Raw genomic sequence first — 24,986 nt, forward strand, 5'->3', positions numbered from 1 at the left:
ACCATTGCAATCAATGCAGCCTGATCAATGCCCATTTGCAGCCTCACAAGTGCCATCAATGCATCCTCATCAGTCCACGTCATTGCAGCCTCGCCATTGCCATCAATGCAGCATCCTCACCATTGCCATCAATGCAGCAGCCTCCCCATTGTCATCAATGCAGCAGCCTCCCCATTGTCATCAATGCAGCAGCCTCAGCATTGTCATCAATGCAGCAGCCTCACCATTGTCATCAATGCAGCAGCCTCACCATTGTCATCAATGCAGCAGCCTCACCATTGTCATCAATGCAGCAGTCTCACCATTGCCATCAATGCAGCGTGACTGATGCCCTGCTACAGCCTAGATGGGACAGGGACGGGGGCAGGAAGAGCACCAACAAATTAAATACAGTGAGAATCTCCTATGATAGACAGAACAGTGGTTCAATGGCGGCCCAGGAGATGGGACTTCCTATTACAGAGGCCACCAAGTAAACAGAAGATTCTCACTGTATGTAATCTGATGGCACTCATCCCGCCCTCTCCATGTCCCCCCTGAGACAGCTAAAATTGAAGTATTGGCGTATAGCACGCACACGCTATTTGAATCTGATTTTCATGGTGAAAAAGTGAGTGTTATACGCCAATAAATACAGTACATGTATTATTGCCTGAAAATAATTTTATCTGTGCTCCTTGTTCTAGCGAAGTGACCTGTATGACATTAAATATTGTCCTTTGAACATCCTGCCCTGTGTTGCACAAAGCTGAAAGCCAAAATATCTCTCTATAGCTTAGTGTCCTGTATCAGCAAATTCTTTAGTGTTCTTTTGTCATTCATACATCGGCTTCCATATAACAATTGCAATGACAACCTTTGCTGCATTACAAAAAAGTGTGTTACTTACGTTTCCCTAGAAATAAATGTTATAATTATAGCCATAGCTGCTCAATACACCACTATCGCTTTGCTACATACCGTACTTACTACTTATTACCAGTTCTTGCTGCTGATCTAATGCTTTTAACATTTTGCTCTCTCTCACTCTCACTTCACTGTGACTTTATTTCCTGCATGCTTGTTCCAATCGATTGATTCAGAAAGTTTTAACATTATTGCATCAGAATGAAAGCCAAGCAATAGTATTTTTTATTTTTTACTAATATTTTACAAGACAATGCATAGGAGTAACCATAAAATACAAGTAGTCATAAATCACACTCAAAAATAAATAACATTACAATAGAAAAGCAGTGTTATGAAATAAAGAGATCACATGGTTGTTGGGTGTACAGGGTATAGAGATCTGGTAGTGGGAAATCTGTATGGTCACTCAACGATGGGGAGGATTGGGTGGCTGAATGGCTATGCATAAATGCAGTTATTGCCAGATAATTAACTTTAAAGGTGGGCATATGTGTGTGTTGCTGACACAGCAGCTAGTGGAGAAGTTTGCTTGCACGTTAAAGTAATTAATGTGTAAAGGGGTGGTGGAGAAAGACAAAGGTAGGTACAGCGATGGTAAGCTGGAGAGCCTGTCTCTACATGGATACTATTTTATTTTATTTTTTTCAAAATACATCTTCTTTGTGCCCATTAAAAAGGGGATGGGAGTCGAGTGTATAGCAGATGGTAATCTAACTTCTTTGGGAAAAAAAATTGAAGAAATAAAGAGAGAGCAATGGAAGTTCTTTCCTTGTTCTTTTCTGGTTTTCTATGTTTTTACTTATATGCACAAGTTATGTTATAACTGTGGAGATCTGCGTGTGAGTATACTGTATATTCATGAAGTTACTTTACAGGACATTCTGTGTTTTGGTAAATAATAATACACTGACCAAATATTGCGTTTTACCTCCCTCAGGGATTATTATGGTACCAATCAATACCTATGTCAATTCAGAAAGTATTCATTTTATTGCACAAATATCGCATAAAAGAAATAAGAAAATAAATACAATTAAGGCTTCATGCACATGAGACGCCGGTGCAAACTCTAAACGCCCGTTTTGCCGCGATTTTTACCACGATTTAGCAGCGTTTTACCGCGTTTTACCATGTTTGCGTCTAGAAGTGTTTAGTTAAGCTAACATCATAGACCCTCCCCAAAGCTCAAAAAAACAGTATTATTAACTATTTCAGCCATTTTGTGAGACCAGAGTGAGTAGCAGCAGCTGTGAGAGCAGCAGTGTACTTGTATTTACCGTGTCACTTGCCACGTCACCTGCCACAAGTTGTGGATTGTCCACTTGCCACGTGACTTGCCACATCACCTGCCACAAGTTGTGGATTGTCCACTTGCCACGTCACTTACCACGTCACCTGCCACGTCACTTGCCACAAGTTGTGGATTGTCCACTTGCCACGTCACTTGCTATGTCACCTGCCATGTCACTTGCCACAAGTTGTGGATTGTCCACTTGCCACATAACTTGCCACGTCACCTGCCACAAGTTGTGGATTGTCCACTTGCCACGTCACTTGTCACGTCACCTGCCACAAGTTGTGGATTGTCCACTTGCCACGTCACCTGCCATAAGTTGTGGATTGTCACCTGCCACGTCACTTGCCACGTCACCTGCCACAAGTTGTGGATTGTCCACTTGCCACATCACTTGCCATGTCACCTGCCACGTCACCTGCCACAAGTTGTGGATTGTCCACTTGCCACGTCACCTGCCACAAGTTGTGGATTGTCCACTTGCTACATCACTTGCCACTTCACCTGCCACAAGTTGTGGATTGTCCACTTGCCACCTGCCATGTCACTTGCCACAAGTTGTGGATTGTCCACTTGCCACATCACTTGCCACCTGCCATGTCACTTGCCACAAGTTGTGGATTGTCCACTTGCAATTGCAATTGTTTAAAATATTTTTTTTATGGTTTTTCATCATTTGCCATCATTTTTGAGATTTTTAATGTAAAAAAAATAGGTCACCTTTAAAAACGCTTATAAACGAAAACGCGGCAAAACGTGGTACCGGTGTTTTGCCGTGTTTTGTGTCTGAAACGTGGAAAACTTTTGCGTCTGAACCCATTTTTTTGCTTCTGAAAAAAACGAGGTTAAACGCAACTGCCTAAAAACGGCAAAAACCGGGACTGTGTACATGGACACATAGGATAACATTGAATGAGTTCAGGGGCAGTTGAAAAAAGTGTCCAACTGCCTCTGAACACGCGTTTAACAGCGTCTCGTATTCATGAGGCCTTAAATTGTATTTTCACTTTTGCAGCCAAACTCTGACAGAGCCTTCTTTATATTTGCTACATGACCCCATTCACATAGCATACTTTAATGAAAATATTTAAAAATTACAGCTTGCATTTTTACATGCTCTATTCTGGACTTTCCAACAACGAACAATCCTATGTACTTCAGTTGCAACTAGATTTGAACACTGCCTGTCCTAAAAAAAGACTTAAAGGTGTAGAGGCTGGGCTTCTTGCACTGTATGTTAACAAGGACAGACTTGGGACAGGGTCACACAAACATTTTGTTAAAAACTTTGCAGTCAGCCATTCCAGCTCCTCCAAAAGGGAACATCTAAAAGGTTAGAAATATATATATATTTTTTAAATAATTTTTAGACATTTGTGTGAATGAGAACACATACAACAATCACATAGTGGGGTTTTCCCAAATTTGACTGCAAAAGTGGAAATACGCTTTAAAAACTGTGCAATGACATCCCACCTCTTAGTTCATCTCCCAAAATGTGTCTCAAATTAGCCTTATCACAACAAGGGGCTTATTCCCACATTATTACATTTCAGACATCACATGATGGATTTGGGGTGAGCCCAGATTCTATGCATTCCATTGATCTTGTCAACCTCCTCTGAAGTTTATTCAAGGTGGTTGTTTAAAATCATATAATGCCCCATACACACGGTCGGAAATTCCCATGGAAAAAGTCTGATCGGATTATGTTGTCAGAAAATCCGATCGTGTGTGGGCTCTATCAGACTTTTTCCGTCTGAAAAAGTTTGAGAGCTGGATCTAAAATTTTCCGACAACAAAATCCGATCTGACTTTTTCCAATCATGTGTAGAGAATTCCAACGCACAAAGTGCCACGCATGCTTAGAAAAAAATTGGAGATGAAAGCTATTGGCCTTTACGTAGTCCCATCGTACGTTGCGAATGTCACCTCGTTCCGAACGAACTGATTTTCCGACAACTTTGTGTGACTGTGTGTATGCAAGACTAGTTTTGGCCAAAATCCGTCAGAAAAAATTGGACAGATTTTGTGATCGGAATGTCCAACCGTGTGTATGGGGCATTACGCTCATGGAACAGTAAACACAAAAGTTGATAATGCAAGGTACCCCCGGATAAAGAAGGAAGAAAAAAAATCTGGATATGGGTTTTTTTCACAGACTTGTGACCATATGTTATCCATACATATCGGACATTGGATATGGGAAGTACTAGTGGGACAGGACAGCGATGTTTGTCAACCAAGTGAACAATCTCTAATTCTCTGTAATATCCTAATCCAAAGATGGTATATGGATCACTAATGCTGCGTACACATGTAGCGGACTATCCGGCGGACTTAGTCTGGCGGACTTCCTGCCGGACTGTCCACCGGACTTTCCAAACGGGCTACTTGCCCACACACTGCACTTTTTCAGCGGACTAATATGCCGGACTATCCGCCGTACTTTTGAAATGAACGGACTCGCCCACACACGCGGAGGAAAGTCTGCTCATTTTGAGCGCGTCTCCAGGTAGGCGGGGCCTGCGAAGGAGACGTAGCTGGCCCCGCCACCTGGTATGGACTTAAAGGGGAACCCCAACTCTGAAAAAAATCGGTGTGGGGGTCCCCCGCAGGTCCACATCAGACCCTTGTCCGAGCGCGCTTCCCGGCCAGCCAGGAAAGGGGGGGCCGAGCTAGCGCCCCCCCTCCTAAACTGTACCAGGCCGCGTGCCCTCAACATGGGGGGTGCCGTGGGGAAGGGGGGGTTGCGCGGCCCCCCCACCCCAAAGCACCTTGTCCCCGTGTTGATGAGGACAAGGGCCTCTTCCCGACAACCCTGGCTGTTGGTTGTCGGGGTCTGCGGGTGGGGGGCTTATCGGAATCCGAGAGCCCCCTTTAATAAGGGGGCCCCGGATACCGGCCCCCACCCTATGTGAATGAGTATGGGGTACAATGTACCCCTACCTATTCACCTGTAAAAAAAAAAAAAGTAAAAAAAAACACAACACACAAGGGTTAAAATAGTTTGTTGCACAGCACCGGGGGGTCTTCCGTCTTTGGGGGTCTTCTCGCCGGACTCCTCCGCTATCTTCTTCTAGCTCTTTTACTAGCGGAGGAGCCCGGCTTTCTTCCTCGCCGTCGCCCTCTTCTTCCGACTTCGGGGGTCTTGTCCCCCTCTTCGGGGGTCTTGTCCACCTCTACGGTTCTTCTTGCTGGGCCACCGCGCCTTCTTCTAGCTCTTTTACAGGCATTGGCCGGGTCTTCTGACGCCGCCTTCTGTTCTTCTGTTCTTTTCTTCTCTTCTTCTCTTCAGATGTTGCCTCGTCGCATCCTCCGCTCACAATGGCACGGACACGACGCGTGGCGACTTATATAGGGACATCACCGGATGATGTCCCCGCCCATTATGGTGTCACAGTCCCAGAGGATGCTGGGACTGTGACATCATAATAGGCGGGGACATCATCCGGTGATGTCCCTATATAAGTCGCCGCACGTCGTGTCCGTGCCATTGTGAGCGGAGGATGCGACGAGGCAACATCTGAAGAGAAGAACAGAAGAAGAGAAGAAAAGAACAGAAAAACAGAAGGCGGCGACAGAAGACCGAGCCACCGCCTGTAAAAGAGCTAGAAGAAGGCGCGGTGGCCCGGCAAGAAGAACCGAAGAGGGGGACAAGACCCCCGAAGTCGGAAGAAGAGGGCGGCGGCGAGGAAGAAAGCCAGGCTCCTCCGCTAGTAAAAGAGCTAGAAGAAGATAGCGGAGGAGTCCGGCGAGAAGACCCCCGAAGACGGAAGACCCCCGGAGCTGTGCAATAAACAATTTTAACCCTTGTGTGTTGTGTTTTTTTTTTACTTTTTTTTACAGGTGAATGGGTAGGGGTACATTGTACCCCATACTCATTCACATAGGGTGGGGAGCCGGTATCCGGGGGCCCCCTTATTAAAGGGGGCTCCCGGATTCCGATAAGCCCCCCGCCCGCAGACCCCGACAACCAACGGCGAGGGTTGTCGGGAAGAGGCCCTTGTCCTCATCAACATGGGGACAAGGTGCTTTGGGGTGGGGGGGGCCGCGCGGCCCCCCCTTCCCCAAGGCACCCCCCATGTTGAGGGCACGCGGCCTGGTACGGCTCAGGAGGGGGGGCGCTCGCTCGTCCCCCCCTTTCCTGGCCGGCTGGGTAGCATGCTCGGACAAGGGACTGATGTGGACCTGGGGGGACCCCACGCCGATTTTTTTCGGCGTTGGGGTTCCCCTTTAAGTCCATACCAGGTGGCGGGGCCAGCGACGTCTCCTTCGCGGGCCCCGCCTACCTGGAGACGCGCTCAAAATGAGCGGACTTTTCTCCGCGCTGGAAAAGTCCGCTCATTTCAAAAGTACGGTGGACTGGCATACCAACGGCCGGATTGTCCGCCGAAAAAGTCCGGCGGGAAGATTGGAGTGCAAAAATACTTTCTAAGTCCGCCGTACTTTCGGTTAAAAAAAGTCCGCCGGAGGCTACACATGGGGGGATTGTCCGGCGGACTTAAGTTTGCTGGACTTTTCCACCCGATTGTTTGATCGTGTGTACGCGGCATAACATGCAGTTGCAAACTCACTGGTTTGACCTCCCATGCAGTGGGTAAGAGGTTGTAGGCATTCCCAAAGATGTTTACTGATTCAGACCACGAGGGGGCATTTCATTTTCTCAAATATCAATTTTTGCATGGACGTGGCATTTGATAAACAACCTTTGTAAATAAAGCCATTTATCCTACATTTCTGTGATTGATCATAGTTGTAAAATTCAGTTTTATTTATTTATTTTTATACATACAAATGGACAAACATTGGACCATCCACAAAGGAAAATTATTGCACCTTCTACAATTATATTTCTCCCCCAGAGTATAATTGTTGAGAGCCATGTTGTTGAGAGATGTATATGCAGGGTGGATCAGATATTTGCTCAAGATCTGTACTTTTCTTGCTACCATCATAGGCTAGGGGCCTTCTATTTCAGGGCTCCTGGAGTTCAACGGCAAAAAATGTCAATTCTTATCAAGGGTCAACCCTTTCTCATTGTGAGCCTTAGTTTGTGATCAAGCATGTACACGTCAGCTCTCTTACCCTTTTATTGACTTTAAGTAGTTCTTGCCTCCCTCTATTCTTTACCTTGTACAAACTAATAATTGTTCTTAAATGGCTTTGAAAAGATTCAATGGTGGTTTACTGAAAGATTTGAGAGGTTTAAAATTATCATAGCCAACCCCCCTTTCTCTATGATAAAGTGTTACAATAAAAAGAAGGGACCAATATTTATTTTGAACTAAAACTGTTTTTATAGCTAAAATGATTGATTTCTCCCTGTAAAAATTGTAATACGGTATATGCCAATATTTGTATTACCAATTGAAACTGAATATGATCCATTATTAGAATGAGTATGGGACATACAGTATAGCATAGTTACACATATACAGGCATACCCCACTTTTAAGTACACAATGGGGTTTATTTAATAAAGCTGGAAAGTGCAAAATCAGGCTCACTTCTGCAGTGAAACCAATGAGCTTCCAGGTTTTATTACCAAAGCTTAATTGAACAAGCTGGGGTCAGAAGCTCATTGGTTTCTATGCAGAAGTGAGCCTGATTTTGCACGTTCCAGCTTTAGTAAATAAACCCCATTGTGTACTTAAAAGAGGGGTATACCTGTAATTCTCTCTGGACAAGGTGTATTGGAGGCTAAAGAGAAATCAGAAAGCTTTTCCGCTGATTGTATGTTGAGGGAGCACATTGGTGGGGGCCTCATCCTGATCACTCAGATCTCTCCTTCTACCAGCAAGCTTCAAATGTTGGATTAACAGCACTGCAGAATGTTGTAAAGCTAGATTATGAGGCAGAATTCCTACCCATAATAAGGTTTGGTATCATCGGTCCTCCTGCACAGGGGATTGTGGAAATGTAATGCAAAGAAAGATTTAAGTGCTTATACTGTATTTAAAAATAAATATACTTTTTTAGTTTTTTTATATATATGAATGGTGTTATTTTATGGTATTTATCTTAATTTATGTAAAACTGAACAAGATTTAATTCATATCACTTTTTTTCAGCTATTTCCCTTGCCTTTACTGTACATTGGAAATCATTTAACAGGATTATTAAGTACACAGAAGCTCAGGTAATGAAAATAACATTCTTAGCCATGTGTCAGTAATACATGAGACCTGTTCTGCATGTGATTCTGTTGGATTAGAGGATCAACTACTGAATAAATACTATATGTATGACAGGATCAGAACATTGCTGCAGAGATAATGCAGTGATAATCAGCTAAGTAAAGAATTAGCATTTGATGGGTTTTATGTAGCTGGCTTTAAGGGCAATTAAAAGGGCAGTTCATACAATCATAACCAAACTATTATGCTTTATAGGTATCTCTTAACTACTGTTTTAAGCAGTATTTTGTTACGCTTGCTTTAGAATGTTTTGGCTGCCAAACATAATCCTTCAGAACAGACATATTTAAAAAAGCTCTAATAAAATTCACAATACATGTTAAGTCCCAAAATTATGACCCTGCAAATTGGGAGTGTAGATTATTTTTATTAAATCTTATTGTATTTAGAAGTTTAGTTTAAAATGTGCCTGTTATTTTTAATGTCAAAGATAAAACAGTTTCTCCCACATATTGATGTTGGAAATGGGTATTTTGGAAGGAGTGAGACATTACTAGGTACTTTCTGATCTCCGATCATAAGGCAGACTTCCCCAACCTCTTGTCACTCATCTGTAATATGGTAGTGTTTAAGGCCACTTTCAAACTGAGGCATTTTTGCCCTAAAAATAGCATCTGAAAAGCGCCTGTAAATTGCCTGTTCTGCAGCCCCAGTGTGAACGCTCGAGTGCTTTCACACTGGGGCATGCAAGCATTATCCTTGGGGCAGTGCGGGAGCGGTGTATACACTGCTTCCACACCGCCCCTGCCATTGATATCAATGGCCAGAACTGCCGAAGCACCTGCAAAGTGATTCGGCAGTGGCTCTTTGCGGGCTCTTTTAACCTTTTTTCGGCCACTAGCGGGGATTAAAAGTGTAAAGCACAGCTAAAACAATGGTAAAGGAGCACTAAAACTAGCAGGGCCTTACTATCAACATGGCCAGCGCCTCAGTGTGAAAGTGGCCTAAGAGTAGTGTATGCAAGTAGACAGGTCAGAACTAGATAGACACTGGTTCCTTGTGTAGCGCAGACCTGGGACCGGTCCCAGGTACCATTCCCTGATAGGCACATAGTAGCCAACGGTAATGGTCCTTCAGGGTGAGAACCATCCTCTTGAATGTGAAGGTTAACTAGATTACAAACAGGAACTCCTCAACAGCACTATAATCCTGGATGTAATGCTGTAAGATCTCCTCAATAGGGCAAAGAAAAGTCTCTGGAATCCACATGGCATGTACTCACTGTGCCCTGTAAACTGTGTTGCTACCTGCAGTACCAGTCAGCTTCAGTATTAGTTGCCTGTGTCCTTAGGTGAGCTTTCTACATGCTTTCAGGAGGCTAGGCCAGAGGTCCCCCAGCCCAAGCAGGAGCTGAGACCCCAAAATATTTTTTTGAAGCTTCAGGTAGTCTCCCAGGGATTCCTCAGCCCTCAGGCTAGTTCTTACTCCCCCAGGAACAAGAGGTTGTTCCAGGCAACAGCCTATTTGTATCCCTCTCAGTCCCCTACTGGTCAGTCACTGTACTCACCAGGGATTGGCTGAAGAGGCATTATTATGCAGGTCAGGGTCTTCCGCCCACTATATCCCAGAGTTCAGTGGGATGCAGGGGAAATGTGTTGAGCCTGCACCTGCAGAACCTAAAACAGACACTAGCAAGTGAATACTGCATTCCAGGGAGGCCCAAAACGAAATTTCCCTAATATTAGTAGGCAACAGATGGATGAAAGATTCACTTTCATTGTTCAATAAATATATTAGAATCTTAATTACTGATATAATTGTCACAACTTGGCTTGAGCATTACTCAGCTCTCACGGGGATCAATTTAAGGGCAAATAGGCTTTTTTGCCTGAAAGCTTAGTGAAAAAAAAATGCCCTGCTGGCATCCAAAATCCAATCATGCCCAAGCAAAAATAGGATTTTTATATACAGCTTACCTGTAAAATCCTTTTCTTGAGAGTATAGCATGGGACACAGGAGCTTCATTACATAGTGGGTTATATAGGGACCTCTGGTGATTGGACACTGGTTAACCCCCAATTAAGGAGAATTCCTCCCCTATATAACCCCTCCCATATGGGAGGCACCTCAGTTTTGTAGCAAGCAATAGGAAACCACGTAAAACCCAAGAGGGGCAGGAGCCCTGTGTCCCGTGATGTACTCTCAAGAAAAGGATTTTACAGGTAAGCTGAATATAAAAATCCTATTTTCTTGATCATACATCACGGGACACAGGAGCTTCATTACATAGTGGGATGTCCCATAGCAATGCTCAGATTGAGGGGAGGGAGACACAGATCATAATAATAGACCTCCATGGAACGGAGGACCTAAACTGCAGCCTGCAGTACACTGCGCCCAAAGGCGATATCCTCTTGCCCTCTGACATCCACCTGATAGAATCTGGTGAATGTGTGGACTGATGACCAAGTTGCAGCCTTACAGATCTGAGCCAGGGAGGCCTGGTGATGCACTGCCCAAGAAGCACTTACAGCCCTAGTTGAGTGTGCTTTCACTTGAAAAGGAGGGATCTTCCCTTTAACACTATAGGCCTGAGAAATAATCTGTCTAATCCACCTTGAGAGAGTGGATTTTGATGCCGCCTGGCCCTTCCTAGGGCCTTCCGGCAAAATAAATAAGCAATCAGCTTTCCTTATCTGAGCAGTTGCCTGAAGATAGATACTGATTGCCCTTACCACATCCAAAGTATGCAAAGATTCTTCTTTTGCGGACTGTGGGTCCGGAAAAAAGGATGGTAGGATTACATCTTGATTCAAATGGAATCTCAAAACCACCTTAGGCAGAAAGGACCTGTTGGGACGCATTACCAATTAGATACGGTTTCTTGCTGGAGAGAGCTGCTAGCTCTGACATTCTCCTAGCTGAGGAAATGGCTACCAAGAAAACCAATTTTATTTTATTTTTTTGTCAAAAAGGACTAATGAAGCCAGATGCAAAGGTTCAAATGGTTACCCCTGCAAAGCTGAGAGAACCAAATTCAGATCCCATGGGCATACTGGAGGTTTGACTGGCGGCCTTATCCGCATAGCCCCCTGGATGAAAGCCCGCACAGGGGAATGTGATGCAAGTGGCTTCTGGAAAAACACTGACAAGGCCGAAATCTGCACCTTGATAGTGCTTACGGCCAAATTCATTTCTAGGCCTGACTGGAGAAAGGCCAAGATCCTGCTAATGAGATACTTTCTAGGATGCCATTCCCTGAGTTCACACCGGGAAACACATGCCTTCCAGATATTGTAGTAAATAAGCCTGGAAGCCGGCTTTCTGGCATTGACCAGAGTAGAAAGGACTGGCCCAGAAAGCACACAATCCCTCAGAATGTGGGTCTCAGCAGCCAAACTGTCAAATTCAGACTGCATAAAGCAGGATGGTAAATTGGACCCTGTGAGAGCAGATCTGGCCGGAGAGGAAGGATCCATGGCCTGCCTACTGCCAACTTAATGATCTCTGTGTACCAAGGTCGCCTGGGCCAAGCCGGGGCTACCAAAAGCACCGACTTTGTTTCCCTTTTGATTCTTCCCAGGAACCGTGACAGAAGCAGGCTTGGGGTGAAGGCATAAATTAGATTGTACTGATCCCAGGGAACTGTCAGAGCATCCGACCCCTGAGTAAGAACATCTCTTGTCCTTGACACGAATTTGTCCAGCTTTCTGTTGAATCTGGATGCAAACAGATCTACGTCTGCAGTACCCCACCTGCGACATATGTTCTGAAAACACTTCGGGGTGCAGAGCCCATTCTCCTGGGCACAACTGCTGGCGGCTCGGAAAATACGCCTGCCAATTTTCCACTCCTGGAATGAGGACTGCAGAAAGGAATGGAACATGCCTTTCTGCCCAGGCAAGTATGCGATTCACCTCTTTTTTGTGTAACCAGCCTCCTGGTAGCACCCTGGTGATTGATATAGGCCACTGCTGTGGCATTGTCAGACTGAACCCGAACAGGGAGACCCCGTAGTCTGTAAGACCACTTTATGAGAGCCATATAAACTGCCCGGATTTCCAAGACATTTATGGGCAATAGCTTCTCGATCACAGACCATTTCCCCTGCGAGCACGTCTCCTCCAACACTGCTCCCCAGCCCGTCAGGCTGGCATCTGTCGTAATAATCTTCCATGGTAGAGGAAGAAAAGTTTTGCCTTTCAGCAAATTCTCGGTTTGTAACCACCAAACGAGACTCTTGCGTGTCCCTGGGGACAGACACATAGGAAGATCCAAGGACTGGGGCTTCCTGTTCCAAGCCGCAAGGATTCATCTTTGCAGAGTCCTTGAGTGGAACTGGGCGAATGGAACGGCCTCGAAGGAGGCGACCATTTTCCCTAACAGTCTCATGCACAACCGAATGGGGAAGATCTTCTGCCCAGAATTAGGCGCACCAGACCCCCAATGGCCAAGGTCTTTGGCCTTGGTAGAAACACCCCGCCTTGAGCAGTGTCGATGACCATACCCAGGTATTCCAACCTGGTAGCAGGCTGTAGGGACGACTTTTCTAGGTTTATAATCCAACCTAGGCTTTTCAGGTGTTCTAGAGTTCTGGTAACACTGTGGTTCAGGAGCGCTACTGTTTTCTCTATGAGAAGCAAATCTTCTAGATATGCCATGACGGCTATACCCTGAGCTCTTAAGTTTGCCAAGAGAGGGTCTAGAATGTTTGTAAAGACTCGAGGAGCCGTAGCGAGCCCGAACGGCAAAGCCACAAATTGAAAATGGCGCCGCTCTACCGCGAACATTAGATACTTTTGGTGTGCGGAAAATATTGGCACATGAAGATATGCATCCTCGATATCTATTGACGCCATAAACTCTCCCCCTTGCAGGGAGGAGACCACAGCACATATTGACTGCATTCGGAAGGACCGGATGCGTAAAAAACGGTTCAGATCCTTCAGATCCAGGATAGGTCTGACACCTCCATTTGTTTTTTGGAAAGGGGAAGAGATTCGAGTAAAAGCCTGAAACCTGTTCTTTTGGGTCCACTTCCACTATCACCCCTTGGGATAGTAAGTGATCTAAGGCCAGGAATAGCGGTCTTTGCTTTACTGGATCCCTGGGGATCCTTGACCTTAGAAAGCGAGAAGGTGGAATCTCCTGAAACTCTAGCTTGTAGCCCAGAGATACCGAGGAGACTACCCACTTGTCCCGGATCTCTTCCCGCCAGGCTTCTGCAAACTGTAGGAGCCTTCCCCCCACTCGGCTGAGCGGGGGCGCCCCTTCACAAGGAAGCTTTTGGGCTCTGCTTGGCAAGCTTTCGCCCCCAAGTCTTTTCCTGCCCCTGGGCCCGGCATTGAGCCTTTCCTGTAGGGGGAGGTTGGGAAGGCCGTCGCCACTGCTTAGAGCTTGATGCTCCGGGAGAGAGAGAATGCCTAAATGATGGACGTTTGCTCCTTTTGATTGGAAGGAGAGTAGATTTACCCCCTGAAATTCTTTGGACGAAATTGTCGAATTCTTCTCCAAATAAACGTTCCCCCTTCAATGGGAACCCAATGAAATGCTTCTTGCATGATAGCTCAGCTGCCCAATTTTTTAGCCATAGGGCCCTTCGTATGTGTACCAAAAGGAGAGACAAACGAGATGCTTGTTGGACAGAATCCAAAATCGCATCAATCATAAAACGCAGAATTTGAGGTATTTCTGCATAATTCTCCACTTCCTCACTGGGAATAAGGCCAAGCATCTGCTTAACTTGTTCCTTGAGGAACTGACACAACCCCACGGCTGCGACTGTAGGTTGCACTACTGCGCCAGTCATGGAAAAGGAGGCTTTCAATAAGGTTTCCAGCTTCTTATCAGTTGGATCCTTAAATACCTGAGCATTATCCAAAGGACAGGTCAGGTTTCTATTCACCCAAGAAACAGCCGCATCGACAGATGGGACCCCTCATTTCTTGGCAAAACTTTCCTCCAGAGGATAAAGCATAGAAAATCTTTTAGGAGGAGCAAACAGTTTATCGGGATGTCCCCAATCCTCATACAACAGTTTATCCATTAAGGGATGAATTGGAAAGGCAAAGGCAGTCTGTGGGATTTTCCTGATTCCCAGGGAAGAAACAGAGGACTTAGCGACTTCAGCAGCAGGCATTCTGAATGTGGTACGCACCAATTCAGTATAATACTGCAACTGTTTTCTGAGCACCTGGGAGGAGGGGACTCTCTCCTCTTCCTCTGATTCATCCGACTGCTCATTATCCCTGTCTCAAAATAGGGATCTCTCCTCATTGTCAGAAGTGTCATCTGAGAGAGGAATCTCAGCAGAGGGAGGGGATCTACCCCTTTTCCTGCTATCTTTCAGGGAAGCTGAAATAAAACTCATGATTCTCCCTTCAAAACCCTCCAATGTAGCCCTAAGGGAGTCCTCAGTGACATATACAGGGGCTAAATCCGCCTGCCATTTTAGGAGAGGCTGCAAAACCTGACAGGTGCACTGACTCATCCTGTGAGGCTGGCTCCAGTCTTGCAGGGGGGGATGGTAACCTACAGGCATTTTTAAAACCCCTTGACCTAGGCAGTGATTTACCAGTGCCTTTGTTACCTCCCCCTGAGACCCTCTTACGAGGAGACATAGTAATAAGCTACAAAGCAGAGGTACTAGTACAAAGTGCAATCACTGTTGTGCTCAAAGTCTCACAATAAATATATATGCTTAAACTGCACAACCTGATGCTGAGTAGGTGTCTTAGGTTTGCCTGGATCCAATCCCTTGGGATGCTTACTGCCCACAGCTCCTGTGTCTCCACTTACAGCCCCCTGACGCTCTGGGCTTTTTTTTAAATTGCCGCCTGGCGCCTGCGCAGTACAGCGCCATGCACACCAACGTGCACGGCTCGCAACCGCACTCCCCCCCCTCCATTAGCACGGGAGCATGCTTAGCGCGTGTGCACGAGGACCACCGGATGTCCAGGGGGTAAGGGGACTACCATCGGAGCTGCGCGGGACCCCCAGACTACATGGGACCCCTGTATTACCTTTATTGTGGCAGGGATTGCAGTGGAGACGTGAGTCATCTGGGAGAACCAGGCTTCACTGAGCGTGTGTATCTGAAAGGCATGTAAGTATGCATCAGGCTGCTCTTACTCCCTCTAGTGGTGGAAACCAGGTAAGACATACAACTACTCAAATGAAGAAATCCATAATATACATTTATATAGGATTAACTTCCCTTACCTGTCCTCGCCACAGGAATTGCTGAAAACAGACAGATTCCAGCCTTTACCCATCATGGCGGGCAGAGTTGTGCCACCTTCAGGTTTTTTAGGGGTTCCTTCTCAGAAGAACCTCCTACCTGGACCTTGTAAAAGACTCTGCCAGAAACTTTCGTGCCACTATGTAAATAGTACACCAAGTCTGGTTTTCCCAGAGCCCAGTCTTCCAATAGGAGAGGACTTACAGGCAAAACCTTGTTTCTTTGGATGACGAGGCCCGGGTACCATACCATCTTGGGAGTCAAAATATCGGCCCGAAATATGGATCCGGTTTGTTGTAGCCATTAGGCCCCTGCAGGGACCTGCACAGAGCTTTCTTCAGAGCACATGTTTTACGTGACCAACCACCATAGACATTGGCGAAAAAACTGAGGTGCCTCCCATATGGGAGGGGTTATATAGGGGAGGAATTCTCCTTAATTGGGGGTTAACCAGTGTCCAATCACCAGAGGTGCCTATATAACCCACTATGTAATGAAGCTCCTGTGTCCCGTGATGTATGATCAAGAAATTCGATTTTTTTATTACATCTTCCTTGCACACAACTAGTTCTCCTTCGCAAAGAGAAATTTCACCTCATTCACTAAGCTCTGGGGAAATTTCTGTTATAAAGTGCAACTTTCCTTGCAAAGTAAACAACCTATTTGCCTTTAGTGAATCAACCCTACAGTTTATAGGAGGTTAACAGCTGCCATGCGATCTGCCCTAGACTTTTTACATTGGCCTCACTCTGTCGTGACTTTACAGGAGTTTCAGGACACTCATACTTAACTCTCCTGTTAACATCTGGCCCTGAACCTTTAAAACTGTCCTGGCAGGAGGACATACTTGCATAGATTTCCATGTCACTGTAACTGGAGCAACTGCCCCTCTCTGTCTCGGTAAACATCTTGGCGCCAATTAACCTAATTGTCAACTTAGTGAATAGGGGTGGGGTAAACGTGATATAATTATAATTCACATGGAGGCACCATCCCTAGTAGAAACAACATTTAGAAAGACTAGTTTTTAACTTACCTTCACTTAGAGCTAAACAAGTGAGATGCTAGTGACCAGTGATAAAGATTCTGCAGTATTTCAGCCATTTAGGAAGTAATGTCCATCAGGGCCTGTGGTGATGTACTTTTGTTTGCATCAAAAGTAAATGCAAAACAACCGTGAAGCAGGATGATGCTGGTTAGAAAGACAGTAAATAGAGATCAGGAGGACCACTGTCAGTTGAATGCTTCTGTCAGTATATTCTAAATTTACTAATCCCAGATGCATCTCAAACTGATCTCAAATGCAAGTTCTATGCACTTGAAATCATGCTGCATTTGCTCATTGACACCAGCCCTTACGTACAGTAAATTGAAGTTGTACTTCAGAGGTTCTGCTGCTGGCAAGGTGTCACCAGCCGTATAATCACCAGTGTGACATAGGTCACATTCCCTTTAAATCAATATGCCCTTTACAGAACAGTGTTGTAAAATTGGAAATGTTTTAGGCCAGATCCGGCTCACTGTATTTTTCCATCTATTACCTTTGATACCATTGACATGTGTTACATTTTTTAATGCTGCTTCAGCTGGAGATCTTAAAGCTGAATTCTGGACACAGATAACAATGTTCTGTGTTTTATAAAAATCTGTTTTGGCTTACTGGAAGTTCAACGTTGAAGGATTCAAATCCACTTTAATATAGAGGAGATGTATGTTTTTCATATGCTTTATGTTGATTTGTGATCCAGTACTTTAACAGGCATTATTCGTCTACGTCTACCAATTCTTGTGTACAATGGCATTGTATTTACACTCATCATCTCTTTTCATTTTTAGGACTGCAGGAAACAGTTTGACATTGCCCACTCTGATTCTTACCATTCCTTTTATTTTTTTTTTTGTTTTTAGCATGCTATTATTCCCCATTTCAAATATACATATTGATATATATATATATATATATATATATATATATATATATATATATATAGATAGATAGATAGATAGATATATCTATATAGATATATATTTATAACACGCGTGTAAGTTATGCTATTAGTATCTGATGTATGATAAAAAAATACACTTCAGCCATAAATTGAGCCTTTAAAGCCCTACTGTCCCCTTCCAACCCTTAAGTTAATCATAAAGTCTCTTTTTTTTTCCAGTAAATATAACAAACATGTTCTACTTACCTGCTCTGTTGCAGTGGATTTGCACAGAGCAGCCCGGACCCTCTTCTTCTTGGATCCCTCTTCGCTGCTCCTGGTCCCTCCCTCCCTTTGAGTGCCCCCACAGCAAGCAGCTTGTTATGGGGGGGGGGGGGGGCACTGAGCCAAGCCACAGCTCCCTGTGTCTATTCAGACATGGAGCTGCGGCCCGGCCCCACCCTCTCTCTCACCTGAATGGTTGATTGACTTTGACAGCAGCGGGAGCCAATCGCACCGCTGCTGTGTCTCAGCCAATCAGGAGGGAGAGCCTCGGATGGCCTAGACACCCGTGGACATCGCTGGACAGAGATGGGGCTCAGGTAAGTATTGAGGGGGCTGAGGCAGCTGCATTAAGATAAAAAAAAACATCAAAGATTCAGTTCTTGATTCCAATAAAATGAATGAAAATCATAAGCAATAGTACTTCAATGAGCTGCCTGCCATATAGGTATACTACATACAAGTATTAAATATATGTTTAATTCTCTTTTGCAGCTTACCAATGCTCACCGTTCTGCGAAAATTTAGTATTTTATTTACTCTAATTCTTGAGATGATCGTACTAAGGTAATAATATTTTTGATTATATCACGCTCATTGGGCAACTATTTTTGTATGACATGCAATATAAATACACTATATTAAGGTATTGGGACACCTGCCTTTACATGCACATGAACTTTAACGTATTCAATATCTAAATATGGCGCTAACTCAAATAAATGCTAATAAGCAAGCAATAATAAATAAATCAACCAGGTCCATAATTATATAGTGCCTGGGGGGTCCCCTTAGTCTACCTGTAAAGTGGCAGATCTGTACCTTGTCTAGAATCTGCTGCAGCAATAAATGCATCTATAAAGCCAGAAAAAAATGAAATTTTCTCTGCAACCTGCCTTTATTTTGCTCAGCAACAGGGGGCCACAATGCAGTGCACTGGGAACAAGATTAGAGATTTTTGGGATACAGTCTGGTGGCACTTTGACTTTGTATAGACATAACGGGTGTCTAAAAATTCATTTTTGGGTGCCGGTGGCGCCTTCCCACCTTAACCCTATAGAGGTACTCTTGAAGAAAGCAAGAATTGGCCTTGCTCTATATGCACCTGTCAAACAGGTGCAGAAAAATTACTTTTAGGGTGTCAGGGATGCCTTCCCACCATAACCTTATAGAGGTGCTCTTGATGAAGGCAAAATAAATTGCGATGATATGCATATGGTTGGTGTTTTTGCCACTTTTGATGTGCCTGAGGCAGATAGCAACAGTGCGATGTGCTGCAGAAGGCCGAAAAAGGCCCAGACGGCTGAGCTTTGTGGAGTGGGCCGGGAGATAACAGATGCAGAAAGTGATAGAATAGCGTGGCTGCTCTCTACTCTTTCTTGATGTCAACCTCCTTGGGATTGTGCCACCTCACCTTCAGTTTCCTCCTCTGCTCTGTCTGGCACCCAAGTCGCATCAGTGACCTGATCATCATCATCATCTCCCCCATCTTCATCATTACCACTGGAGACAACGTGGCAATACGCTGCAGTTTGGGGAACATGAATGCCAAATTGTCTACCAGTTTTCCACCCTCTCTCTAGGCTCATGTTCTTGTCATCCTCAACCTCAGAACCAACATCTGAAACCCAAAATGGCTGGGCATCATCAAGTAACAAGTGGCTGACGCTGTGGTCAAATAACTCAGCTGACTCCTCAATGGCTGATGTTGGGGCTATGGCAGGAATAGATGTGGACAAGGAGGCAGGTTTATCTACTCTGGCAACTTCAGGGGACTGCACACTTGTCTCTGCTTGCGTGACACAGGATGAGGAAGGTTTAGTAAGCCAGTTCACCACCTCCTCTGCATGCTGTGGCTGGATAGCACGGGCATACTCGCTAAAATGAGGAAATGCTGCCCTGCCTGAGGACTGATCATCACGTCTACCTTTGCCTGTGGACACAATTGTTGCTGGCCCCCTTACAGTGCCAAGGGAACATCTGCCTCTCCTTGTTGTCCTCCCAGACTTTATTGGGAGGGAGGGGGGTGGTGCTTAGAAGCAAATGTAAAGAAGTAGTTGAAATCTATACGTAAATGCACTTTAATCAATGTAAAGAGGTGTTTGGTGCACTTTAATTTGAGTACTCACACTACACAGACACACTCCATGGATACACTATAATATACTGCAATATAATGCACCAAACATACAGTGACGCACAGAACTCTATGGCGTTAAACTGGCAGTAATGCACAAAACTATATGGCATTAAACTGGCAGTAACGCACACAGAACTATATGGAGTTAAACTGGCAGTAACGCAATCAACCGTCACTGCACTGGTGGTATCTGAACTGTCCCTACTCTAGCTATACACTAATGTAAGGATTACTGACATGGTCTCACTACACTACACTGAAACTATATGAGCTTTCCCTACTCTACACGTATGTATGAATGACACGGTCTCACTACACTACAGTGAAACTATCTGAGCTGTCCCTACTCTAGCTGCACACTATGCAAAGCTGAATGATGGTTCTGCTCACTACACTCACACTATCCCTAGACTGACACTAAACAAATATTCTACATTGACAATTGAAGAAAAATAGCACAGTATAGCACACTAACTAACTAATAGCACTGAACGGAATCCTATTCTATCTCTCTCCAAAATCACACTGAAAATGCCTGCCATTGAAAGAATACTTTTATACTATGGGGTGGGAATGAGCCCTGATTGGATAAAGTCATGAAAGTGTCAAATCATGACTCTGACAGTGCTCTGTGCCCTGATTAGCTGAAGCTTTCACGGCATCAGCCAATCAGGGTTGGTTCGGGGGGCCAAACAAATGGTCGAATGAGCCGTTTGTTCGGCTGTTCATCGAACATCCGAACAGCAAAAGTTTGGCCTGAACGTATGCTCCGGCCGAACCATTCGCCCACACCTGTTTTGAAATAAATCAAACCTTATGTTCTGACTTCTTATCTCATTTCTTGAGGCCCTAAAATGTAGGGTCAGTACAAATACTCCCAAATGACCCTTTTTGGAAAGTAGACAGTCTGGGGTACTTGGTAAGCGGCATGGTGAGTTTTTTTTTTCTTGTCAAATTTGTTTATTGATTTTGAAAATATAAACATTGGTACAAATAACAAAATATTGATTACATTAAATGCGAGCATTATTTGAATTTACATATCAAATCTTAGTATTACTTGTAGTTACAAGCAATTAAAGGCTTAAATATGTTATTTGAAAGACTTATGCCGCGTACACACGACCGGACTTAAGTCCGGCAGACTTTCGACGGAGTTCTGACGGAGTTCTGACAGAGTTCTGACGGACTTTCCGAATGAACAGACTTGGCCACACACAATCACACCAAAGTCCGACGGATTTGAATGTGATGACGTGCGACCGGACTAGAATAAGGAAGTTCATAGCCAGTAGCCAATAGCTGCCCTCGCATCGGTTTTTGTCTGTCGGACTAGCACACACATGAGCGGATTTCTCGGTAGGAACTGGGTCCGGCGGAGTTCTGGCAGAAAAATTTGAAACATGTTCCATTTCTAAAGTCTGTCAGACTTTTGCAAATCAAAAGTCCGCTGCGACCCACACACGATTGAATAGTCTGCCGGAATCATTCCGTCAGACTTTTGATGTTGAAAAGTCTGGTCGTGTGTACGCGGCATAAGGTGTTACAATCAGTTTTAACAATTATATAATCAAGAGTGACAAAAATGTTTAAAGTTGTTAATATTTTAACTTTTAGAGTAATACAGTATGTAATAAAGAAATAATATTAATTACCATGAGATTAATTTACTTATAATAGGACATTAGAGCTTACTAACTATTATTGTGTTATAATAGAACATTATAAAAGTGAATGTTTCGCTACCATTTTGTTATATAAAAATAAATTTGAGAAGACAGGATAGAATAAGGAGAAAAGAAAAGATTAAAAGGAAAGTAAAGATAAGAAGAAAAAGTCTGCATTAGTAGAGAGGTTTCCGGGGATTTCTTAGTAACAATATATACATAGCATCTAATCAAAACAAAGTTATGTAGTTACCGAGGTCTTAGTAAAGAAGTGTCAAAATTAAGAGAAAGAAAGTGGGTCACCCAAGGATTCCATATTTTCTTAAATTTATGTATGTTATCGTTGGATATGGCACCTGTTTTCGAGACGATCATGGCTTGATGTATTCTATTCGTAGTTTCAGAAAGCATTAATGATGAGGACTTCCACGCTTCACGCAACACACTGACACCTTTGCAGCCATTGAACTACATGCTCGGTGTTCAGTGTGCTCCTGTACCTTTTATGAAGGGGTGGGCAACACACCACTCCAATGGGTAGAAGAATTTAAATATCTTGGGGTAGTTGTCAGGGAATCCCCCCGGGCATACATGGTTGACAATATCTCCCCCCTCCTGACCCAACTCGGAAGACCTGCCGCTGTTCCCTGTGGTGAATCTAATAAAAATTATTTACCTTCCCAAGTTCACATATTTCTTTAGGAATACTCCATGCCTCATCCCCAGAACCTTTTTTCAGAAACTGGACTCTATTGTTTCTACCTTTGTCTGGGTCGGGAGAACCCTGAGACTGACGAGGGGGACGCTCAGGCTTCCCCTGTCCCGGGGGGGCCTGGGCTGCCCCACTTTCAGCTATACTTCTGGGCGACAGTTTTGGTGACCGTCCGGTGGTGGTTTGACCAGCCCAGGCAGAACCCGGCGGTGGCCTTTGAGACGGCCATCTTGGGATCTTACACAGCATTGACTAATTTACCCTACAGGGGGCCCAGGGCCCACCTCCACATAACAACTCTAATGTGCACAACCATACAGGTGTGGCACAGGGCGAGAGCCATCTACAAGTCAGACTCTACCATTTCCCCCCACACGCCCCTCTGGGGAAACCCCTCGCTGCCACACCTCCATGGGCTCCCGTACCCTCAGTTGTGGGCGGTCAGGGGGATACTCACCGTTAAACATATTTACACCATTGGGTCCTTCTCCTCCTTTGAGACACTGAAAGCTAAATATAACCTCCCTACCTTCATGAAGTTTAGATACTATCAACTCAAACATGCAACACAAGCCCAGTTCCCCGGCCCTTTGACCATACAGACCGACGCAATCGAACGACTGCTCATTGCTAAGGTAATGGACAAACCCTTGTCCTCCCTATATTTCTATCTCTCCATTGCATACATGACATCTCTGACAAAGGTCCTTAATAAATGGAGGGCTGACATCCCGGGGCTGACAGAGGACAGTTGGGAAGACATAGTGTCTGAGTACACCACAAAAATGATTTCAGCAAAGGACCATTTCATTCAAACCAAATTCCTACATAGGGCATATTATACCCCTTTGCGATTGGCCAACATATATGCCGGAACGAGTGATCTTTGCTCCAGATGTGGTGTGTCCCCTGGTACCTTTTTCCACATGGTATGGTCATGCCCTGTGCTGCGTCCATACTGGGAGGGGGTCATGGGTGCCCTGGATGCATTTGGGGACTGGCCCCTCCGACTGGATCTGGCCCTGGCATTATTAAGCAGTATGGAAAATATTGAAGCATCTAGACATGAGAAACTGTTTTTGTTTTACGCACTATACTATGCCAGACGGGAGATTCTCCTCAGATGGAAGCAGCCCGGCCCCCCACGCAACATATGTGGACAACCACGATAAACTCTGTCCTGCCTCTGTACAAGCTAACATACGAGAGTAGAAATTGCCCTAAAAAATTGATAAGGTCTAGTCTCAATGGATTGATATATATGGCTAGGAGCCTCGGGGCAAATGGGTGAACCCCTGGTGCTCGGGCTCCCTTAAATAATGCCCCATGGCTGGTAATGTTACTCTAATGTAGGATCCCTCTACCCCCCTCTCTCACCCCTACTGCCCCCCCTCATTCCCCCCCCCCCCTTTTCCCACTGTAATTCTGTAATTGCTACTGATATGTTTAAATTGATAATTCTTATCATATGCCCGAATGAATGTCTGCTAGCTGTAGCTATATTGTCAACTCAGACCTTGTGACGTACTATATGTATCTGTTGTCCAGGTACTGTGTCAATGTCACCTTTTATACTTTTTTTTCTAAATAAAAACTTTAACTGTTAAAAAAAAAAAAGAAGGGGTGGGCTCCCCTTCAGTCCATCTGCCCTCAAGCTCTGCATGTACTTCCACTGTGGAGTCACTCATAAGTTAGTGATATGAACTACAGATACCAGGGTACCTTGGCGAGGCTCTGTAGCTTACTTCCTTCTGGCTCCAGATCCTGCTTGCTGTTCTGCTACGCTCATCTCTGGCTCCCTGACGTTTTTGCTTGTCTGACTATCCATTCCGATTCCTGAACTCTGGCTATGTTTTGACTACATTGACTCTTTTTACCTTTTTTTTATTATTATTAAACAAGTGTGATTTAATTGTACTTCTCTCTCAGTCTGATTCATGGTTTCTGACAAACGCATACTGTTAGGTTGATTTGGTTGTCTGCGAGCTGGTCGGTAAGTAAGCTTGGTTTTTTCCTTGGATTTAGTATTGGCCCTGTTTATACCTGAATTTGAAGGTAGCCATAAAAGACTGGAAAGTGCGCCTGGGACACTAGTATGGGCCCTAATCCTTTGTAGTTGGTGTGACACCCCACTTTTTGGATTTGGCCTTTCATCCGGATGTACTGCACTGCTGGTGTTACCTACTTAACCAGGATGTACTGCACTGCTGGTGTTGGCTACTTAACCAGGATGTACTGCGCTGCTGGTGTTTGCTACTTAACCAGGATGTACTGCGCTGCTTGTGTTTGCTACTTAACCAGGATATACTGTGCTGCTGGTGTTTGCTACTTAACCAGTATATACTGTGCTGCTGGTGTTTCCTACTTAACCAGGATGTACTGTGCTGCTGGTGTTTCCTACTTAACCAGGATGTACTGTGCTGCTGGTGTTTGCTATTTAACCAGTATGTACTGTGCTGCTGGTGTTTCCTACTTAACCAGGATGTACTGTGCTGCTGGTGTTTCCTACTTAGCCAGGATGTACTGTGCTGCTGGTGTTTCCTACATAACCAGGATGTACTGTGCTGCTGGTGTTTCCTATGTAACCAGGATGTACTGTGCTGCTGGTGTTTCCTACTTAACCAGGATTAGGGATGAGCCGAACACCCCCCGGTTCGGTTCGCATCAGAACTTT

The 24,986-nt window shown here is 44.7% G+C and overlaps 1 protein-coding gene across 1 annotated transcript in view; it reads left to right on the forward strand.

Moving 5' to 3' along the window:
- SLC35D2 (solute carrier family 35 member D2) overlaps positions 1–24,986 on the forward strand; it is a 151,826-nt gene that overhangs the window by 12,675 nt on the left and 114,165 nt on the right. The window contains exons 4-5 of the mRNA XM_077474803.1: positions 8,278–8,345; positions 18,289–18,360. Of these exons, the coding sequence (XP_077330929.1) occupies positions 8,278–8,345; positions 18,289–18,360 (140 nt within the window). The remainder of the gene's footprint in view (positions 1–8,277; positions 8,346–18,288; positions 18,361–24,986) is intronic.

The sequence above is a fragment of the Lithobates pipiens genome, unplaced genomic scaffold, assembly GCF_037356315.1.
Source record: "Lithobates pipiens isolate NorthernLeopardFrog02 unplaced genomic scaffold, aLitPip1_a1.2 Scaffold_13, whole genome shotgun sequence".
In the NCBI taxonomy this organism is placed as follows: domain Eukaryota; kingdom Metazoa; phylum Chordata; class Amphibia; order Anura; family Ranidae; genus Lithobates; species Lithobates pipiens.